Source organism: Neodiprion pinetum, chromosome 6 (genome assembly GCF_021155775.2).
Source record: "Neodiprion pinetum isolate iyNeoPine1 chromosome 6, iyNeoPine1.2, whole genome shotgun sequence".
Classification (NCBI taxonomy): domain Eukaryota; kingdom Metazoa; phylum Arthropoda; class Insecta; order Hymenoptera; family Diprionidae; genus Neodiprion; species Neodiprion pinetum.
The window spans coordinates 6,614,716-6,634,287 of NC_060237.1; the positions used below are offsets into that span (position 1 = coordinate 6,614,716).

Sequence of the window (19,572 nt, forward strand, 5' to 3'; positions counted from 1 at the left end):
AAACATTAGCAATAACGTAAAGCGATAATCGAATCGAACTTATTACGCGCTTCGCATTTTTATTTTTATCTAAACAACGTGCCACCACCAGCAGGGTAAAAAGATTCAAGTTTTTTCCGCGTTGGTGGTTTACACGATATAGGTAGTCGAGCGCACGTGAGTATATATATATATATACGAGGAAAAAATTCGTATCATACTCATGTATATATATATATATATATATATGCGTGCGTAACGGTACGATAACTGCAATAGCGTTCATCCCACTATACCATTAATACACACCGCGAGTGGAGAGTCAAATGCGTCACCGAGTTATACGGAGATTTTGATTGGTCGGAAGGTCGGTGAAGTGGGATTCCCCGATATACAACCCGTGTGCTCGACGCCAAAACCCGTAAGATCCATTTGAAACGAAGTAGAGCTAGCCAGTTCGTAAAGGATTGCGGATGTATAGCGCGACCGATGCACGTGACCGCCGAAAGTTTGAAGCAAGTTGAAACGATCGATGATATATGTTATAAGTTTAGATTTCATTTCGATAAAAATAAAATTTCCATATCAATATAAAAACAAAAGCGCAGAAAATTGCGGTATAGTTGTCGAATCATTGAATTTCCACCGCGATTGGACAAAATGAAACTCGAACACGACATGGAAAGCGACTCGTTTTACACGGATCAAACGAACGGGAGTGTTCTTCGTTTTTGCAATTATGACGACGTCTGCTCCATCGACCATTTTCACTCCAACAACAAGATATCACCAGTGAGTATAACGGTGAACAAAAAATCGAATAACAATACGTCCGAGATGAAAAATATTCGAATTTGGCTACTGGCTAAAGTCGATTTGATTTTTACTGAACAATTGGCCCAACGCCCTAATTCGTTTCGGCATGTTGTATATTTATTTTTATTGTCAACAGGTCGATTGCTCACGTGATCCTTACTACGACAGTGGTAAACCTCTGCAATTGCTGAACCTGGACGCGCAGAGCAAGGCGAAGAGCGAGATTCACAATTGGAATATCGAAATTGAAGATCCGTACAACAAATCGCGTTACAGTAAGCAACGAGCATACTTATATTGCATCTAGCAGGGAATATAATTAAAGAATAGATGTGCAATGGATTAGAAACAACCGCAGGAATCAAGAGAAATATAACTTACAATAAGATTCAAAAACTCAAAGTCGAGAGTATTTTACAAGCGATAAATACACATTTACAAACGATATTCGATGGTGCAATCGTGGAAAAAATTACCCCACCAGATTTTCAAAATAATCATTTCGTAGCTTGGAATCTCTCCTTCAAAGTGATTTTTATTTTTTTTTAATATATCTGCGATTTTTTCTCAACTACGTAACTGCAAATGAAAAACGCATGGTAGAGAAAGTTGTAAAAAAAAAAAAAAAAGGAGAACGAACCTCTGAATGTCGCCATTCTAAATTTGTATCCACTCAACTGCCAAGGCGTTGATAACGGTCTGAATAACGCCGTCCCGTAACTGGAAAAATCACAAAATGGCGTCCGAAAGTAATTCAAACTGAAAGCATGTGTTTTTAGTATGTTTGAGGTCAAAGAATCACATTATAACCATAAAAAGTTATTTTTTCCCGGCATTCGTACAATTTCGAGCCCTCGAAGTTGACGAATTTTTTATCATTTCTCAAATGGCGTTGTAGAACAAACTGTCATCTTCTTTCTTCGGGATGAATTTCTCATTTGAAAAACCAGGAATGATAATATTTTTCAGTCCAAACACGCAATTTCAAGAATCACCGAGTATTTTTTCTAATACAAGGTGATTCAAATTTAAACTCTACTCCGACACAGCTTCCGTAAAAATGGCGATCATGCTTCCCAGTCTTAACATCTTGAAGAATTGAGATTTCCCTTCAAGACTATACTTTTTAATTACTCCAATGTTCTTTCACAAGACAAAGAGTATTTTTCCACTTCTTACGTGTAGGATCAAAGTTTTTCGGATACCATTTATTTTGACGCTGGATAACTTGGCGAGAAAAAATGGCAGACAAAATTTAATCGCAGACTAAATCTGGAGAATGAAGCCTGAAGCCAATAAATTATCAGATTCAAAATCGTTTTTGATTCTACGTTCTGCTTGCAGTTTGCGCAAAGTTGCAACGTTTCATCTCGTCGAATGTTGATTCGAGCATCTCTTATTCATTGCTATTTGTTTGTTTTTTTTGTGCAGGTAGCGACGAAGATATGAAACCCGATTGCAACAGCTGGATGAGAAAACCGATTGAGTACTGGGATACGTTAGAGACGAAAAGTTGGCTCCTTTCGAGTTTTATGAAATTAGGTATTCACTATGAAAAACTCTGCACTGTTGCCGAGGAATTTTCTATGCCAGGAAATAAACTTGTACAATTATCGCTGCAAGATTTCGTCAACCGTGATCACGACAACGGAGGAAGACTTTACGAAATATTACAGGAGCACCGCGACATGAAATATCACTGTAAGTTTTATATATTATTAATATAAAATACTTGACGGTTTAGAAAAAAAGAGTCAAAATTTTTAAAACAAAAATCATCTTATTTATTGCTATTTTTTTCTTTCTTGTACAGCATACTCGTTCGCAAAATTTCCACCGGAATGTTCCGACGATGAAACATCCGTTACTATCAGCCAAAACTATTCCGGTAATTAATACGTAATATTAATAGTTATACAACATATCATCTACAAGTTATTCTATCGACGATAACAATTCCGCTGTATGTATTAATCGGATTTGAAACTTGTAACCGTATGAAATTACAGACGAAGAATCGGTGATCAGTACGGATTATATTAAAAAACGACAACCTGGAAGACCTCGAAGTTTAAGTACCAAACAGAAACCTGGTAAGCTGATAAATAAATTTTAAAAATAAAATTCAAAGTGCAGTGTTTAAAAATATTTATCGATTTTGTGTAATCAATGTGATGTTTCTTTATACATACAAGCAGTCAAAAACGAGAGACTTTGGGAATATGTGAGAAACTTGCTACTCAATCCAAAGTTTTGCCCGCAATGGATATGCTGGGAAGATTACGAAAAGAAGAGATTTCGTTTTGTGAAAAGTGACTGCGTGGCGAAAATGTGGGGATCGCGTAAACACAATCCGGACATGACTTACGAAAAATTCAGCCGTGCGATGAGGTAAATTAACGACTCTTAAATATTTTTTCATCACTTTTGGTTGTATAACAAGAGTATTGGTATCGGTCGAAAATCACTATTTTTAATTTCAACGAATCTTTGCGGGTTTTCGAACCTCTAGAATCCGAAAAACAGGTTTCCAGAGAAATGTCTGTTTGTCCGACAAGATGCTGGATTTTCATGGGTGTAAAATTAACGCGATAAACGCCAGGCCGTCGGGTCGGTGACAAAAAGACGCTAATGAAGATCAAAATTCCGCGCGTAACAACGATGTGGTTGAGTCAGTGGATCTCAGTGGCGTTTTTATACGAATAATTAAAAAATTTGGAATTGTTAATCGGGATTATGAAAAAACGTGGAAAATGAAGAAACGAAAAGGAACTGGAATGAAACGGTAGCTGTTGTTGGGTGTGAGAATGAATTAAAATATTTTCTTATACCTCGAGCAGCTATCCTTTTATTTGATTTCCTTTTCGCTTCTTCGTTTTCTCCATTTTTTCACACTTCCAATTAGGAATCCTAGATTTTTAAATTCTTCAGACAAAAAACGTTATTCACGTCAACGGTCTCAACCACTCGAGTTTTGACGCGCGGCATTTTGATGTTACACGGAGAGAAAAATCTGAGAAAAATTACCCTGATGTCTATAATCGTGACGTAAAAGACACCTAATGCATTTTCTATTGATGCATGTTACAAAAATTATAGGTTTTTATGAAAAAAATTACTACTTTGCTTCGAAATTATGTATTTCGGCAGCACACAATTTAAAATGTGACGACGCATTTTTCTGATGCAGCACCGTAAAAACTACATTAGGTGTCTTATTTTTTCTTTAATCTTTAATTTTCTTCAGCGTCTTTTTGCCGTCGCGTCAATTTTGTACACCCGTGAAAATTCAGTAAAAATCCCGCGATGATTTCGAAACCACCCGATGAAAAATATGATATTTACAAGATTTTACAACCAGATCTTAATTTGAACATCCAGTTTTACCAGAAATGAATCGGTATTTCAATGTTTTACCAACAAACCTACTATCATGCTTTTTCCTTTTTCTAAACGAACGATTATACTTTTCCTCTTTATTTATTTATTTAAAAGAATTTTATTCTTTTTTTTCTCTCATAAGATTGGAAAATTTTCATTACTGATAAGCCTATACTTTTATTCTTTCTGAAAATAACTGTTTGTTTCTTGGTTTGCCTACAACGGTTTGTCAACATTGGTAAAAAAAATGCAATGTTAATGCTTTATTTTCTTCCTTGTGTTTTAGATATTACTACAAAAAAGGTATATTCGTCGCTGTCCAAGGAAGGCGTCTCGTTTATCAATTTGGTCCCGCAGCGACGGGCCTAGAAACGGACGATCCAAATTTCAGGAAATCACAATTTTAAAATCGACGAATCATTCCATACATGTATATTATTGTATATCTTATAATCCCATGTAATTTTATAGATCAAGAATTTTTATATTTATTATCTGTATATCTGCCTCTCCGTCTCACGAAAAATTTTCACGCATTATTCTATGTAAATGACATTTATCATTTTATACGATGTGACGACATCATTTTACGTAAGCATATATTATAAGAATATAGGTTCGACACTATTGTATTATATTATACAGAAAGCGGATATTTATAGAGGAAACACGATTATATAGATCGAGATGTCAATCAATTCATAATCACTCTCGGTATTAAGAATATTTATAACATAATTTAATGTACTCCGAGTGATTAAGTTATTATACGGCCAAAAATATGCGTGATTTGATGTATGTGCCAAAAAAATGCCTGCACAGTGTATCTGTACAGGTAATTTATTTATGAGTAGACGGTTAGTTAGAGGTTATATTGAACATATTAGTACTTAATTAGTAACTAATTGTAAGCTACTAAATTTATAACGATATAAGTGAAGTCATCCTGCGAAATCTCATCACCAAATAACACGTTGTAGGTGTTTTTATTTTTATACTGTAATCAAGAGAAAACTAGAGAAAACCGCAAAGAATAATACAAAATCATTTTTAATAATTCCATTTTATCATTGAAAAAAAAAAAAAAAATAGAGCCTTGTGTCTGATAGTTAAAAGTTGATGAAACGGTATATCGATTTGCTGTTATATTCGTCGATTTAGAAGACAAGAATGATCAAACGAAAATAGAGTCATCGACTTTATTTCGATTTTGTAATTTATCCCTCGGTTTACCTACCTCATTGACATAATTCCGTATTACATAGACGCGTATATTTAGGTCCGATAAGTCGTTGAACAATCAAACAATAGAGTTTATTAATGCTTTTAATCTAAAAAAAAATGTACGATTAAACGCCTTATGGTGTAACTCCCAATTATAGGCAATTCAGGGTACAAGTCCACTCTGAGCAGCTCCGAGTTTCAACATCAGTCGCGTGACTAATGGTGCGCATCTACGAAAACGCACGATATATGTATTATACATAATATACAATATACATATAGGTACACCGATGTATTGTATATAATATATTATGTAACGTTGGAGATAAATTGTAATATAATAGAAAATTTTATTGACTGTTGAGATGGATGAAAGTTTGTCTTATCTTTTTTTTTTTTACGTCTCACCTATGAGGTAAAACTTTCGTCAATTTGTCTATAAATAAGAAAAGGAAAGAAAAAAAACAGTATACTTAATTTCATAAGGATTACAGTTGTACATAAGCGAGTTTAGAGAGTATCAGTGTAATATATCGTATTTTTATACTTTACAACTGTACGCCGAATACACGAAAACCTTTCGCCATTGTTAATATTTATATTAATATTGCATCCATTGTGAACGAGTGTCATCGATATTGAAAAAATAATTCCAACAAAAATACTTATAAATTTTGAGAAGCGAGAAAAAGATCTGAAACCATTCGTATATGCCGTAGCTCGCTAACTCAAGGTATAAAAATATCCCTCTCGTCAGTTTCATCGAAACGTCCGACCTACCGCAACGTTCCGAATACATAGTCTAATGCGTAAAAAATTTATAATTTCGTATATGCCACAGTAAACTATAAAACAATTCAAGTTGCGCACACGTAATAGTTAGGTACGAAGAGGATGTTTAGATTCTACGAAAGTCGATAAGCAAACCGCATGGTAACTAAGTTACGCGACTGATAAAAGCACAACCCAAGGCATTATAAATACATTTCGTACAGTTCTGTTGTTTACGGAGCGCAAGTTAGCAGTGGTTCACAAGTCTCTGTCATCTAGAGTATTATTTAGGGTAATAAAGCTCGCTGCCGTTCGCGAGACAATGCGAGTCTTATTTGGATTCCGAACAGATGATTACTAAAATTTGCATAATCTTGTAGCGGTGTACGCGTGATTAAAATCCAAATTCATTCATTACTTGGGTCGCGAAGGTCGTACGCCAAGAGAAGTGGAGTTTGAAAAATTTTCCTGGTTCGTACACACACATCGTGCGATATTCGTAGGTATACTAACTTGATGTGACACGTAATACGTAAGTAGCACGGTGTCGGTTGGTTTGATATTCATATGGTTCATATGCTACATAGTCGGTCCGTGATTGGCCGAATGAAGTAGCCGAAATCCATACTGAATTAGATGGGTCAAGACATCGGTGACTGATCAGTAGAACTTGTATCAGGAACGTGTCCAGATGTGGAAACGGGAAACAGTGGTCAAGGCTGATTGAAAAAAGTTTTACAGATGGATACGTAAGTAGACAAAAAAAAAACAAAAAAAAAAAAAAAAAAAAGAAAAGATAAAGAAAAAGAAACCGCTGAAAGATTCTATTCTTTACGGAATTATTGTAAATCTCAGTACAAGTGGATAATTAAATAAAGGTTGAGCATTAGAAGAGTGTTAAGAGGCAGTGGAAGACGTTATAATACTTTCAGCGACGCAATTGCGAGAATATAAAATACCTACTACACGATTGGACTTGTTATTCATGACACGGGACGAACAACAATATGTCGATCGTAAGTTTCCATTTTGTTTAACGTTCTGTCACACACTTCGTTCGAACTTCGCGCAACATTTATAAACTCGCGCACGAAACTTGATTACCTTATTTTTTCTATTCTCTTTGTCGTGTACCATCTCATTTCTTTTACAAATTCATTACAACTATTCGCTATGGTAGAAGTATAATAAAATTTCATGATTTAATTCGAATTTTGTCTGCCTATTTTTATAATTTTTTGTCCCCTTACTCGATTCTCTGCAGTTTGATCATCTGTTTTTTGATGTAAACTGTACGGATTTTAAATCTGAAGTATCGTTAAACAAAGATAATGAAACTCAAAGAAGCGATATCGAAATTCCTCATTTGGATATTAAACTGGAAGACCCAAACGGAGAATCGGATGATAGTAAGTAATTGCTCTTTATTGTTATACTTGTATAGCGATAGAAGGGAAAGAAAAAAATTATTCCTCACCGTCGTTAAACAGTAATACATTATTATACCGTATAGTTATGTCTTCTCATATTAATAAATGATTCGTTGTATTTTTTTCCTTTTTTTCTTTTTGCCATCATCATATACAGGTAACAAAGAGAACAGGAACGAGGACTTGGAAAATTGGAGAAAAAAACCGGTAAATCAATGGGATGAAAAAGACACAAAAAAATGGTTAATTTCGACGATAATCGTGGAATTGAGGGAATCTTACGACGTCTGCTGCAGGAGTGAAAAACTTGTTATGCCAGGACAAGAACTTCTAAGACTGTCGAAAAATAATTTTATAAATCTCTGTGGAACCATCGGAAGTAGGCTTTTCGAATTCTTGCCGAAGCAAAGCGCCCCAAAGACTCGTCGTAAGTTTTATACTAGAAATTAAAGATGAAAAAACTCAGAAAAAATGTCTTGCACATTAATTTCACGTGAAATAACTCGGTCCAGATGTTGGATATTATTTTTTTAATTTTTACGCAAACAGATTGCAAAAAAAGTCCGAATATCCGTACCAGACATTGGCAGAAAAAAAAGGTAGAACAGTGGAATACGACAGATACAAAAAATTGGCTTCTTTGGATATCTATAGAATTAAATATTTTTTATGACAATATTTGCACTGTTGCCGAGAAATTTTCTATGCCAGGAAATGAACTTCGGCAATTATCGCTGCAAGATTTCATCAATCGTGATCCGATTAATGGGGAAAAGTTTTACGAATCGTTACGAGAGGAACGCAACGTAAAACATAACGGTAAATCGGTATATATATATATATATATTTGTAAATTTATTTCAAGCAGAAAACAACAAAAATGGAATGAAAATGAAAATAAAAACCTTTTCAGATATTCCATTCCAACGATACCGAGTACCGTACTCCGACGACGAGACATCGGTCGACAGCACAGTCTCGATTTCTGGTAATTAATACGTAAATTAAGCAACGAGAATAATTGACCAAAGAAATTGAAATACGATTCGATAAACATGAATATATTTTCATCGTGATTAAGTTGAGAGAATTTTCCTTGTAAAACGATTATTCTGCATAATAATTGAATTTCTCTGTTTGGATTATGCAGATGCAGAATCGGTGAGCAATATAGATTTGGCAAGAACAAAAGTAGAGCGAAAAGGAAGATCTGGCAAGTTGGATGAAATGTTTTGAAACGAAAAAAACGTGCACAGATAATTGTTTTTCTAATCCATTTGATATGTCAACAGGCAGACACACATTGTGGGTTTGGGAATTTTTACGAGACTTATTACACAACCCGAAGTATTGTCCTGAATATATATACTGGAAGGATTACAGCAAAAAAATTTTTTGTTTGGTTAAAAATAAAGAAATAGCACGGATGTGGGGCAAACGTAAGAAAATCAAGAAGAAGGAGATGGACTACGACAAATTTAGTCGTGCGTTAAGGTAAATTTTAGAAATTTGTATACCTATAACATTATTACAATAACTAGTTTCATTTCTTACGCCACAGCAATATAAATATTTGTGAAATAAATCGGCGAGTACTCGTAATCGCAATTATCGTGATAAGTGACAAATTGTAATTTTTAATTTCATATTTCAGGTATCATTATAAAAAAGGCACTCTGGAATCCGTTGATAAGGAGCGTCTTACTTATCGATTTGGTCCCGCGGCAACGGGATTAGAAACTGACGATCCCAACTTTGAAAAGGCTAGAGTCAAATACCAGCTCTAATGATTTACACGGATTTTTTTTTTTTTTTTTTTGATGAAACAAATCACGAAGCGAGCAGAAGAAATTATCAGATTTGGAAATCGTGTTATTGAAACTAAAAGCGTTGAAAATATTAATGAAAAAAATAACACGATTATATTGATGCGTAATTTGAAAATACGGTGTGAACTCATTGACAGATCTGTCAAAATTATTAATGCTCTTCAACCGACAGAGCAAATTTACGTAACGTATTCTATAGAACATATAACGTTTGCATAACATGTTTGAGAGGATAAGAAATTTTCACTAATCCGTCATAGGGACAATTTTTTTTATGCTTTTAATACTATTTAAATTTGGTGCGCGATCGTCTAATGGATATAAAAGTGAAGAATAAAAAGACGAAATTATCGTTTTTATTTGATTTATAATGTATTCAGCTTCTTGAAGTTTATTATACTCATAGGTATAATTACGTACAGCTAGAATAATGATTGTCAATTCTACAGAGTGAAGAAATAAATGCATATAAGCCTGGTAATAAGATATTAAAGAATCCGATAGGATTTATAAATATTTTGATTAAAAATGATCTGTAGAGTTTATGTAGTAACGTTTGATGTACTGTATTGTAGTATATTCGACAACGTTCCGTTTGTCAAATATACATATAACGCGTTTTTTTCGTTTTTCTTCACGATAATGCTATTAGATTGAACTTTTATAATTTTAATGAAATTTGTAAATTTTACAATATGTATTATAATAGAAGTTTAGAGAATAACAATTAAATATAACTGCGAATTTTAAATTTTATTTTATTTTTTTACACCTTTTTACTATAAGTGTATGGTTATTAAAATACATAAAGGCTTACTACCTCTTTCAATATTTGCGTATAGATAGGCGTGCGCAATTAAGAAATGCTATTTCGTTGCTGATCTAAATTCTCAATATATATATAATCATCATTGGATATAGATATCACAGACGGGCATTAGACGGAGCCTAGGTAGATAAAAGCTAATCTCTTGTAAGATTTAGGCCTATATAATCCAACTTCATAGCATTATTATTACTATAGAGGTGGAAAAAGATTCGCAAAGTGAAATTTACCCGATAGATAAACATAAACCTATATTCGCGTTTTATCGACATCATTCGTTTACGTTCAACTGAATACATTTGACGAAAACTGAGATAATTATAAATAATATGGAAGCAATCCAGAAAAAAAAAAAAAAAAAATACCACTTGTGACCGCGACTCAGCCACTGTGTGTAAAAAAAATTATGTAACAAATAGTTCTGCATTATATTCTTTTTGGCTAAATACCATTTATAAGTAATGCGAATTGCATAAAAGTTGCAAGTACTAAAACTCACCCTAATAGGAAGTATGTCTTTTACCCAAAATTCGACGTGAATTTTGATAACTTTTTTCAAAATTCTACTGGCTACTCAACGGCGTTGATTTCTTAGTCCAAATAATACACTTGACTAAAACTCTTTAGCTGGATTGTCACAACAAGACCTCTCACATCTTTGACGTGCCTTCGGCATATTAATTTTCCGTTTACTGTCTCTCCTGAAACAATATATCAATATTAAACTTTACATCATCGACAGTTCTTTATTATTTTCATTCTATTTACAACTGAAAAGAAACTCCCGATGACTTGCCTTCTGTAACGCTTATCGGCTCGCTTAAGGAGAACACAGTTTGCTTCCAATGTGTGGGAGTTGCGTGAGGGCCGGTACTGAATTGTATAGGATTATCCAAATCAAAAAACACGTCAAAATATCCGACAATGGCGGTCAAAGATCCAGTTTTTTTGACCTTAAGGCTGAACGGTGATGTAAAATTCATACATTCTGTTGTTACTTCATAAAGATCAAACGATTGGAGCTCGCAAACATTTGTGATCAGATCTTGCACATGGCAAACTTCTATGCTCGGTTCTCTCACCACTTCTGGCTTCATACAACTCATTTTAAATCCGTAAACATTGGACCAATAATCCACTAGGTCAATATAGCGGTCTATTTGGTCAAGGAGTGAAAAACTTTCCGTTAGCTTTCTTAAATACTTTTTTTTAGTGTGACAGGAAAACTGAATTATTTAAGACACGTACTAGTATCCCCACTACCAACGATATTGATGTTGCACCGATTTGGCAAAAGTTTACCACCCTGTGCGAGGTAATTATCCCTTGCAAAAATAACTGTGTCCAACATTCCTTCGAATAGTAAAAAATATCCCATCCATTCAGACACTATGGCATCGACCTTATCTACAGGAAGATCGATATCTTCTAATCGACCCTTCTTCAATGTTATAACATTGGCGAGATTATTTTCTCTGTAACGAATAATAATACAACTTGAAACTTGGAATTTCGAATTCCGGAACACTTTCTGCAGAAGATTTGCCAGTTAAAAAATTACATGAGCAAAAAGGGCTTGAGTGTCGTTGTTCAACTGATTCCTTATCAAAAATACAGTAGAGCAAATATTTGGATTACTTGTCTCACATAATTCACAAGCACAATTCATATTTGTCCTTGGTAAAATTTACCTCACAATGTCCATTGCATGGTATATAATGTCTGATTGATCAACGCTAATAACTTGCCGGCAGCCTGATTTTGCTGCAAACATAGAGAGAATGCCAGTTCCACAACCAACATCCAAAATGACACAATTATTAAACATGTTTGAATTGGTCAGCAGCGCATCACGGTAGCTTTCGGTACGAACTTTGTCCTACAAAAATATGACTATGGATGGAACAGATTTAATAATTTTAGCACTAACCTACATACTACATCCAGCTGTGAATAAAAAGTTTGACGTAGGCAATGCACTGTTTTGTGGTAACCAGAATAATACACATTTATCCCTTAGTTTATGAAAATATAATGGAAACTGGTTGATCTGATGTAAGTACATTTTTTTTTTCTTTTTTGCAACCTTTGATCAGCACTTAATCAACTAAAAAAAGGAGAGATTTACTACAATAATTACCGTAAGCATTTCATGATGAATCGCGAAATGACTATACGTATTAAAGTATCCTTCATCGCATTCCAAGCTTTTATTTTTGACACACATTTCACTGGTGGGCTTCGTCAAGTCATCATCTAATACAAGCCTTTGTGCTTTTTCCTTCATTTCCTCGATTTGCTAAAAGTGAAAAAAAGGTCATCAGAATATGAACTAAGATATGAAAAACTAATGTTTGATTTCATACTTCTTTTGCCAGTTGATACGCAACTTCGCTATGCTCAAGTTGAGCTCTGAGAGACTGTATGGTTCCCTGAAGTTCGACAAAATGAATTTCTGACAAAGTGACGCAACCATTTTCCGAGTTCACAGGATAGGCAGTAGGTTTTTTGATATCAGCATCATTAAAATCGTCGATATCTTGGGGTAAAAAAAATTTTGTTAATCAAACAACAATTAACCACATCTCAACACGCAGGTCATAGAATAATCAATTTATGTTTACCCAACATTAACCAGCTATCATCTTGAAGAACAGGTGCCAGATATTTATCACTTTCCCATATTTTGAGACTCAATGAATCCAGTTCTTCTGGCTTAGTTTTATTAGCTCTGATATAATTTATGAGTTTAATATATGAATATATATCCAGTGAATACTTTCTCTTGAAAGCTGTAAGATTAAATTTGTGCAAGGATTCTAAATGTTTTATGGCCGATGGAAAATTGTCAAAAACATCAACACAGAAGAGACAGGTGATATTTTGCGTTGCATCGTTAACTTCATCCCAATCATCGCCGCTATCGTTATCGCTTATCCTGTCAGTTTCAAAACTAGAATTATCCAATAGAGGAGGAGCTGTAGAAAGAATAGAAAGAATACATTTAGAAATCGAATCAAATACAATATACGAAAAATGCAAAAAAAAAAAAAAAATAATAATAATACGGAAAATAAGCAAGACATTAATTGGATAAAAAAATACAAATTTAATTACTAAATCTTTCAAGTTGGTCGAGTGAGTGGATGAAGTAGAAAAATATCTTATCAATTGTCACAACAATCAACGTGAGTACCGTTATTTAATGCAAAACTGCTGGTCTAGATGTAAACTGGATGATACGTTAAATGAAATATACAAAAAGGAAACTATACCTTCGTCAGTCATCGCGAGAGTATATTTATATCTAAAAGAAATTTACAGCCCGTGGAAGAGCATAAACTGTTTTGAATTATAGGTTAATTTTGACGAAGCACGCGTGTTGACCCCGGATTAATCTTCGATTTCAAATCCTATCATAGACGCCTAACCGCCCTTACACAAAAAACGGACCATAGATATAAAATTTATGGAGACGATGTGCCGAGCAACAAAAAATTTTACTTCACTAAATTATCGATGATATACTATTATGGCAGGTTTCTCTCTGTTATGGCTCTGGTTTGACCTTTCCAGCTCTCCTGATCCCCGGGAGGAAGTAAACAGCGGAACAAAACGAACAAATAAGAGACAAATATGAGGAATAGATAATAAAAATCACAAGTAAAGTTTATCGATTCAAAATTCATCTATGCAAGCAGAAACCTGAGAAAGCTCACGCTCGCGATTTTCGTGTCCCCGATTTCGTAGCGCTCTCTGACACGATGTAGATTTTTTGGAACTAATTTGCGACGTGCTGGATGGTAAGAGAACGGATATCGGTTACCGACTCGTAATCTACTGTACTTACACGCAGGCGATAGATAATACAGAGTATACTTGTCGTAGCACGGCCACAAAACAATTGTGGATGGCGAAAATGGAAAATAATACTCTAGTGAAAATGAATTCTACGAGTTTCGACGAATTTTTAGGGAAATTGGAACATTGTGCAAAAAATTGTTTTCGTGCAAAATTATAAATATGCATAGCTTCTCACAAAAATTTGTAAATTTTCATTAAACGTTGCACTTTTTTAGTAAAAAATCTACAAGCTTTTACAATTTTTAACGAAAATTAACAATTCTTTACGAAAAACTATGCATATTCACAATTCTGTAAGAAATAATACGAAATATCCCAATTTCTGTAAAAATTCGTAATAGTGGAAATTTTCACCAGGGTATACAATGATTGGAATCAGTGGAAGTGAACAGTTTTTGAGATTATAATACATGTACACCTAAAATCACCCATATTTTCCTTGTTTTTGGAACAAATTCTCTGGCACCTCTTTTATTTACTCGTTACATTAACAGCCGAATTCGTCTGAAGTAAATTCGATTAATTTTTATGGCAATGAATTCTTCATTGATTTTTCGTCTAATGATTCGAAAAATATGTTTAATTTGCGTATACAACCTACTTCAATAATTCCTTAGATTAATAAGATACACAAGAAAACAGAAACAAATCATCATTCTTAATACAGATTTATTGAAATCGAGGGAATTACATATGCTCGTTTCCACACCACCGCAAACGGTAGCGCATCCGGCGCGTTTTTTTTAACGTGGTATCCCCAGTAGGCCTACTCCACAAAGAAGAGTAGTAAGATCGATCTTACGTCCTTCGAAAATTATTAATTGATTTTTCTCAGACGCCGATTTTGTTAAATCGTATTTTCCCAATGACTTTTTACTCGTGTGTATACGCAGTTTGTTTGCAATTATTCATTTCATGTAATTCAATAATTGTTTAATCTTAATAAAGAACGATTATTTAATGATGGATGAAAGATGAATGTTTAATGATGGATGAAAGATGATTGTTTTAATTATGGATAAAGAATGCTTGTTTTCATTTTATAAGCAAACGGCGGTGATTTTGGATGATTGCGTACACGGTTTTTATTCGCACGACGTATGAGATATTATCATTGTCGAAGAACCTGGCTAATATTCAAGACATTAACGAAACTGAGAGTGAAAACACGAATACCTATAAGACATTGGCATACATCTATTGGAAGATTATGCAGAAATCTTCAATTGGACGGAGAAAAGCCGAAGAAGATTACCACAACCACCAAAATACCACAGAGCTGCATGATACTGTAGTGAAATACAAAGCGAACGCGACCTATGAAAGGGTATTTACCCAACAGACCATCATCAACTCGAGAAGAAACTCCAGCATCAAAAAGATCGAACAAGACAGCGAAACCAGAAAAAACTGCAGCTGAATAAATTTGACCACACTTCTTAATCACGATGATTGTGAACTCCCTCGCTAAATTTATGTATAACGAAGGAAACAAAAAATTGACCTAAACCAGACAAAAACCTAAGTAATAGAATGTTGATTTTTAGTGAAGTCAACGAAACTCAGTAACCTGGAACAGATGAGAATATAATTAGAAACATGTTGAAACAGACAAAAAAGATAATAGTTTGCATATGAAAAAAACTATAATTAGTGAAACAAGAGAAAAATTTCAAAATACAAGATTTGATTAGCTGAAACACACGTAAGGTTTGATTAACTGAAACAGACAAAAAGCTTGATTAGCTGAAAAAGAAAAAAAGTTCGATTAGCTGAAACAGACAAAATCATTGATTAACTGAAACACACAAAAGGGGTGATGAGCTGAAACAGACAAAGTTACAATTAGCACAGTCACAGAAGTGCGTACACCGACAAACACTATGTCGAGCCCAACTTAACATATTCGCAGCAACAGTCATTAACACGAATATTTCTATTGATGAAACCAAAATGTATTTTTACAGAATCAATAACAGTTTTGGATCAAGGATTATTGATAACAATATTTTATTTTACTGGGCTCGCGGTATTTCTCAGTGTACTTGTAAAAAAAATTTGATTTCGTTACCAAAAACAGAGAATCATAAGATCCGTAAAATAAATACTTCTGTACGTCTTATATTTATTTTATGAATATTTTAGCCAAGAATCTTCATTATCACTAAATACCACAAAATTTTTATTCCCGCGCGTGGAGCGCTGGCTTGCAAAAGCCGCGCTTTCTGTCAGAACCGAAAAGTTTCAAATCGACGCACAAAAGGCACGGCTAAACTTATAAACTTAATTGTTCGTTACAAAATTGACCGAAAAACTGAAAGCTCAGTACAGCAAGAGTGTTTTACTTTTTTATATACCGTTTGCAAAATCGACGCGCAACGGGCGAGATCGTTCGATTCGCATGATCAATCGTCGCGCAAAAGGCGCGTCCGACTCCCGTGATTAATCTACGCGCAAAAAGGCGCGACTGATTAAAAAATCTTAAACATCTAGGAAATGCGGTAAATTCTGTAGAAACACAATCCGCATCTGCGTCTTTTTGAATCCGACACATTGCGATGCGGATTGTTGTTCTCAGATGCGAATCAAATGCGGGAGGGAGGTTGGGGTGAAAAAGCTCATGCATTAGGGTGTGGCGTGACGGTCGGCGGTCCTCTTCGACGCGACGTCTTCGAGCTCAGTATCTCTCCCCATCTAGCGTACCACGGAACGCGATAGATGATCCAGAGATACATTTTGCCCATTCAGACGATCACAGTGGTCAATTGAATGAAATAATGACTGATAATGACTTGATAATTCAATTGAATAACAATCGAAAAATATGCCCAGTGACAAAATTTGAGAAATTGAACCTCGTTAAAATTAAAAGCTTACAAATGGTCCGGAGACTCTTAAGCCGAGTTATTTTTATGTGTTCCTAGAGAAGAATCACTGTGATCGTTTGACGCTGTGGATTACAAAAGTAAATAACATCGCGGCAGGACGCGACCTTCCTACCCTCGCCTGATCCCCAACGGAACCACCCAACGTAAATGTTGAAACGAAAGACTCACACACACATGCATAAGCCCCGCGACGGATCCCAAAACGTCCACCTACCTACCCGCTTACCTATATTCGATCTATACGATTTTCCATTCTTTCCAACACACATCATCCCTTCTCATTCGCGCCGTGGTCACTGTGACTTACTTTTTCGTTGATTACCTGTAGGGAGGAAAATGTTTTTGTACCTCAGTCCGCCAGCTGCAATGTCGTGATATTGTTGTATGTGTTATTTCAACGATTGCTGGCGGAATATCGGTACACCAACATTTTATAAAGTAGATTAGGAACATCCTGTATGCTAATCAGCATTTTTCTAGGCGAGCTAAACCTACAGTTGATCGATACTTGCTGGCTGTTGAGCAGTTGAAAATGATTCGAGATATAACATGCAATTTTACTACGTTATGTTATGCCAGACTTTGAAATCAAACAATCATGTGAATATGATTAAACAATCGTTGGAATATGTTGAAACCTCAGGTGAATCCACCACTTAAACGACATCACAGGTAAATTCAAACATCGATTATTCTATCAGTAGCTGAACAAAATTCGGCTCGCGAATGTCGAGTAAGCGATGGTTACCTGTCGCGATGCTCATTCCGCGTTTGGCAGCGTGCATAATTTCTAACTTTAACTCAGCTGTGGTAAAGAAGATTGAAAATAAAAAATAACGAGATTGAAAGCCAAGCACCGTTGCGACCGCGAATGAGCCTACCCATGGAGCTAAGAAATCGAAGATTTGTGAACAATTGTTACCGCCACGCCACGTGACGAAGGAGACCCAAGGTAATACCCGTAACCTAAACACATGCAAACTCACCAACGTTGCCGAGTAGTGGAGAAGTTACTCGGATGTCTCTGCTCATCTCTGGAAAAAACAAAAACGAAAACTCGTATTAATTTAACAAATTGGATCTTCAGTTCTCAAATTAATTATTAATGTCGTTCACGTCCATATTTTTTCACCACATGTTGCGCAAAAAAAAAAATTGGCTTTAAAATGTACCATCTGGAATTATCAAACAATTGTCAAAATAAATATTCTTACCTCCTCCGGGCTGCTCCACACTTTACATGTAGTAGTTCTCGTAGTGTCCAAGGTTGCATGGTGAAGCGACGCACTGTTTACACTGCAATAGAAATATAAAAGCACATTACTCACACAATATACTTGGATCAGATTTCATGTCACTACAGTCCGTCTGTGTCAAAACAATTTTTCATTCCATAATATTTCAGTAATTTCTGATAAATTTAAATGAATTGGAGAAATTAATAATATAATGCATATACAATAAGCGCAAGTGTCGGATCAATTCAGAAAATCATTTACGATCAAAAGCAACACTGAGATTAAAAATCATATCCATTACATACCTTCAAGTTTAATTCACTGTAGGGGTTATTCTAGTTTTCGCTGCGTTCTCAGAAATCGGTTGATCGGGTTACTCCATTTCAGATCAGTGCTAAATGTGGTCAAGCATGCTGCACTGTAGTCTGTCCCTGTAATCAGATAAGAAATGACATTTCACTAGTGTTTTATTTTCCAAATCAATACACGCACTACTAAAAATTTAAAACCTATCTTATAAGACATGATCAAAAACTGAATAGCAATAAATTTGATCCAAAATATAAATTTCACAAAACAGTAAAAGTAGCTCAAAAGTATAATCAAGAATGATTTAGAATGTACATATACCTGTTTTTCATTTTTCCACAATGTTGTGACCTTCTGCATTTTGTTTTCCAACTCATCGCTACAGTCACAATTCAGATGCTCACTAACCTGGATTAATCTTGGTGCAGTTTAACTGTAATGAGATAAAAGACGGAAAAATTTTGTTAATACTCCACGTTCAACATCTATATACTGTGGGTCTAAATACATTCAATGTCAGTGTGCTATGTATTATGCCAAGCCTTGGAAAATGTTATCGATTGCATAATCAAGTAAACAATGACTTGGATGGTTTTATACCTGTTGCTTTTCTGCAATAAACTCATGAATTTAACTACCAAATGATGTCTTCCAAGTTTCGTTGACAGAGTCTTGGAATCCATATAATCACTAACGCCGATCAACCTTGGTGCAATTCGTTTCTGTAATCAGATATGATAACACAATATTTTGTTAGTAAAATGTAACTTCAAAATCGATTTAAATAGCATTTAAAATACAGCATAGTTATTCAAAATCATAATACGTATGAGGAATAACCAACCATCAACGATTTACCTTTACCCGAAATTTCGAAACAATTATCAACGCCGATTAATGCATCAACTTTTGTTACATGGTATTAAATATCGTAATTACGGAATAAAGGATCGCAATATCGATCCTCAGGAAGAAATTTGGAAACGGATGAAATCGCTCATTTTTAATCCACAGAAA

At 34.7% G+C, this 19,572-nt stretch overlaps 3 protein-coding genes and 1 long non-coding RNA gene across 11 annotated transcripts; 2 read left to right on the forward strand and 2 right to left on the reverse strand.

Annotated features, from left to right (window-relative positions):
• The first annotated feature begins 399 nt into the window (after nucleotides 1-399).
• LOC124221232 (ETS-related transcription factor Elf-5) lies at nucleotides 400-5,764 on the forward strand. 2 transcript variants are annotated; one of them, XM_046631005.2, is made up of 7 exons: nucleotides 400-771; nucleotides 932-1,070; nucleotides 2,227-2,496; nucleotides 2,609-2,683; nucleotides 2,805-2,888; nucleotides 2,991-3,186; nucleotides 4,463-5,764. In XM_046631005.2, exons 1-7 carry the CDS (start codon nucleotides 640-642, stop codon nucleotides 4,581-4,583), a joined length of 1,017 nt encoding a protein of 338 aa, XP_046486961.1. In that variant the 5' UTR covers nucleotides 400-639; the 3' UTR covers nucleotides 4,584-5,764. The 2 variants fall into 2 exon arrangements, with proteins under 2 accessions (XP_046486961.1, XP_046486962.1); XM_046631006.2 differs by having other exon boundaries at nucleotides 2,994-3,186.
• A 427-nt stretch (nucleotides 5,765-6,191) lies between these two features.
• On the forward strand, nucleotides 6,192-9,431 carry LOC124221231 (ETS-related transcription factor Elf-5-like). 7 transcript variants are annotated; one of them, XM_069136929.1, is made up of 11 exons: nucleotides 6,193-6,463; nucleotides 6,552-6,674; nucleotides 6,759-6,920; nucleotides 7,050-7,187; nucleotides 7,436-7,580; nucleotides 7,759-8,028; nucleotides 8,151-8,420; nucleotides 8,515-8,589; nucleotides 8,752-8,818; nucleotides 8,898-9,095; nucleotides 9,256-9,431. In XM_069136929.1, exons 4-11 carry the CDS (start codon nucleotides 7,179-7,181, stop codon nucleotides 9,386-9,388), a joined length of 1,167 nt encoding a protein of 388 aa, XP_068993030.1. In that variant the 5' UTR covers nucleotides 6,193-6,463; nucleotides 6,552-6,674; nucleotides 6,759-6,920; nucleotides 7,050-7,178; the 3' UTR covers nucleotides 9,389-9,431. The 7 variants fall into 7 exon arrangements, with proteins under 7 accessions (XP_068993035.1, XP_068993036.1, XP_068993030.1 ...); XM_069136930.1 differs by having other exon boundaries at nucleotides 6,552-6,670; XM_069136934.1 differs by having other exon boundaries at nucleotides 6,192-6,674; nucleotides 8,313-8,420.
• Art3 (arginine methyltransferase 3) lies at nucleotides 9,425-13,754 on the reverse strand. Its single transcript, XM_046630995.2, has 8 exons — nucleotides 13,532-13,754; nucleotides 12,881-13,234; nucleotides 12,623-12,795; nucleotides 12,397-12,555; nucleotides 11,948-12,135; nucleotides 11,505-11,731; nucleotides 11,053-11,412; nucleotides 9,425-10,957 (listed from the first exon to the last, which is right to left on the reverse strand). The coding sequence occupies exons 1-8, from the start codon at nucleotides 13,542-13,544 to the stop codon at nucleotides 10,848-10,850; spliced, it is 1,584 nt and encodes a 527-aa protein (XP_046486951.1). The 5' UTR covers nucleotides 13,545-13,754; the 3' UTR covers nucleotides 9,425-10,847.
• A 4,216-nt stretch (nucleotides 13,755-17,970) lies between these two features.
• On the reverse strand, nucleotides 17,971-18,620 carry LOC124221963 (uncharacterized). The gene is made up of 3 exons (XR_006883898.2): nucleotides 18,552-18,620; nucleotides 18,223-18,304; nucleotides 17,971-18,042 (listed from the first exon to the last, which is right to left on the reverse strand). It is a non-coding gene; the product is annotated as an uncharacterized lncRNA (long non-coding RNA).
• Nucleotides 18,621-19,572: the final 952 nt, after the last annotated feature.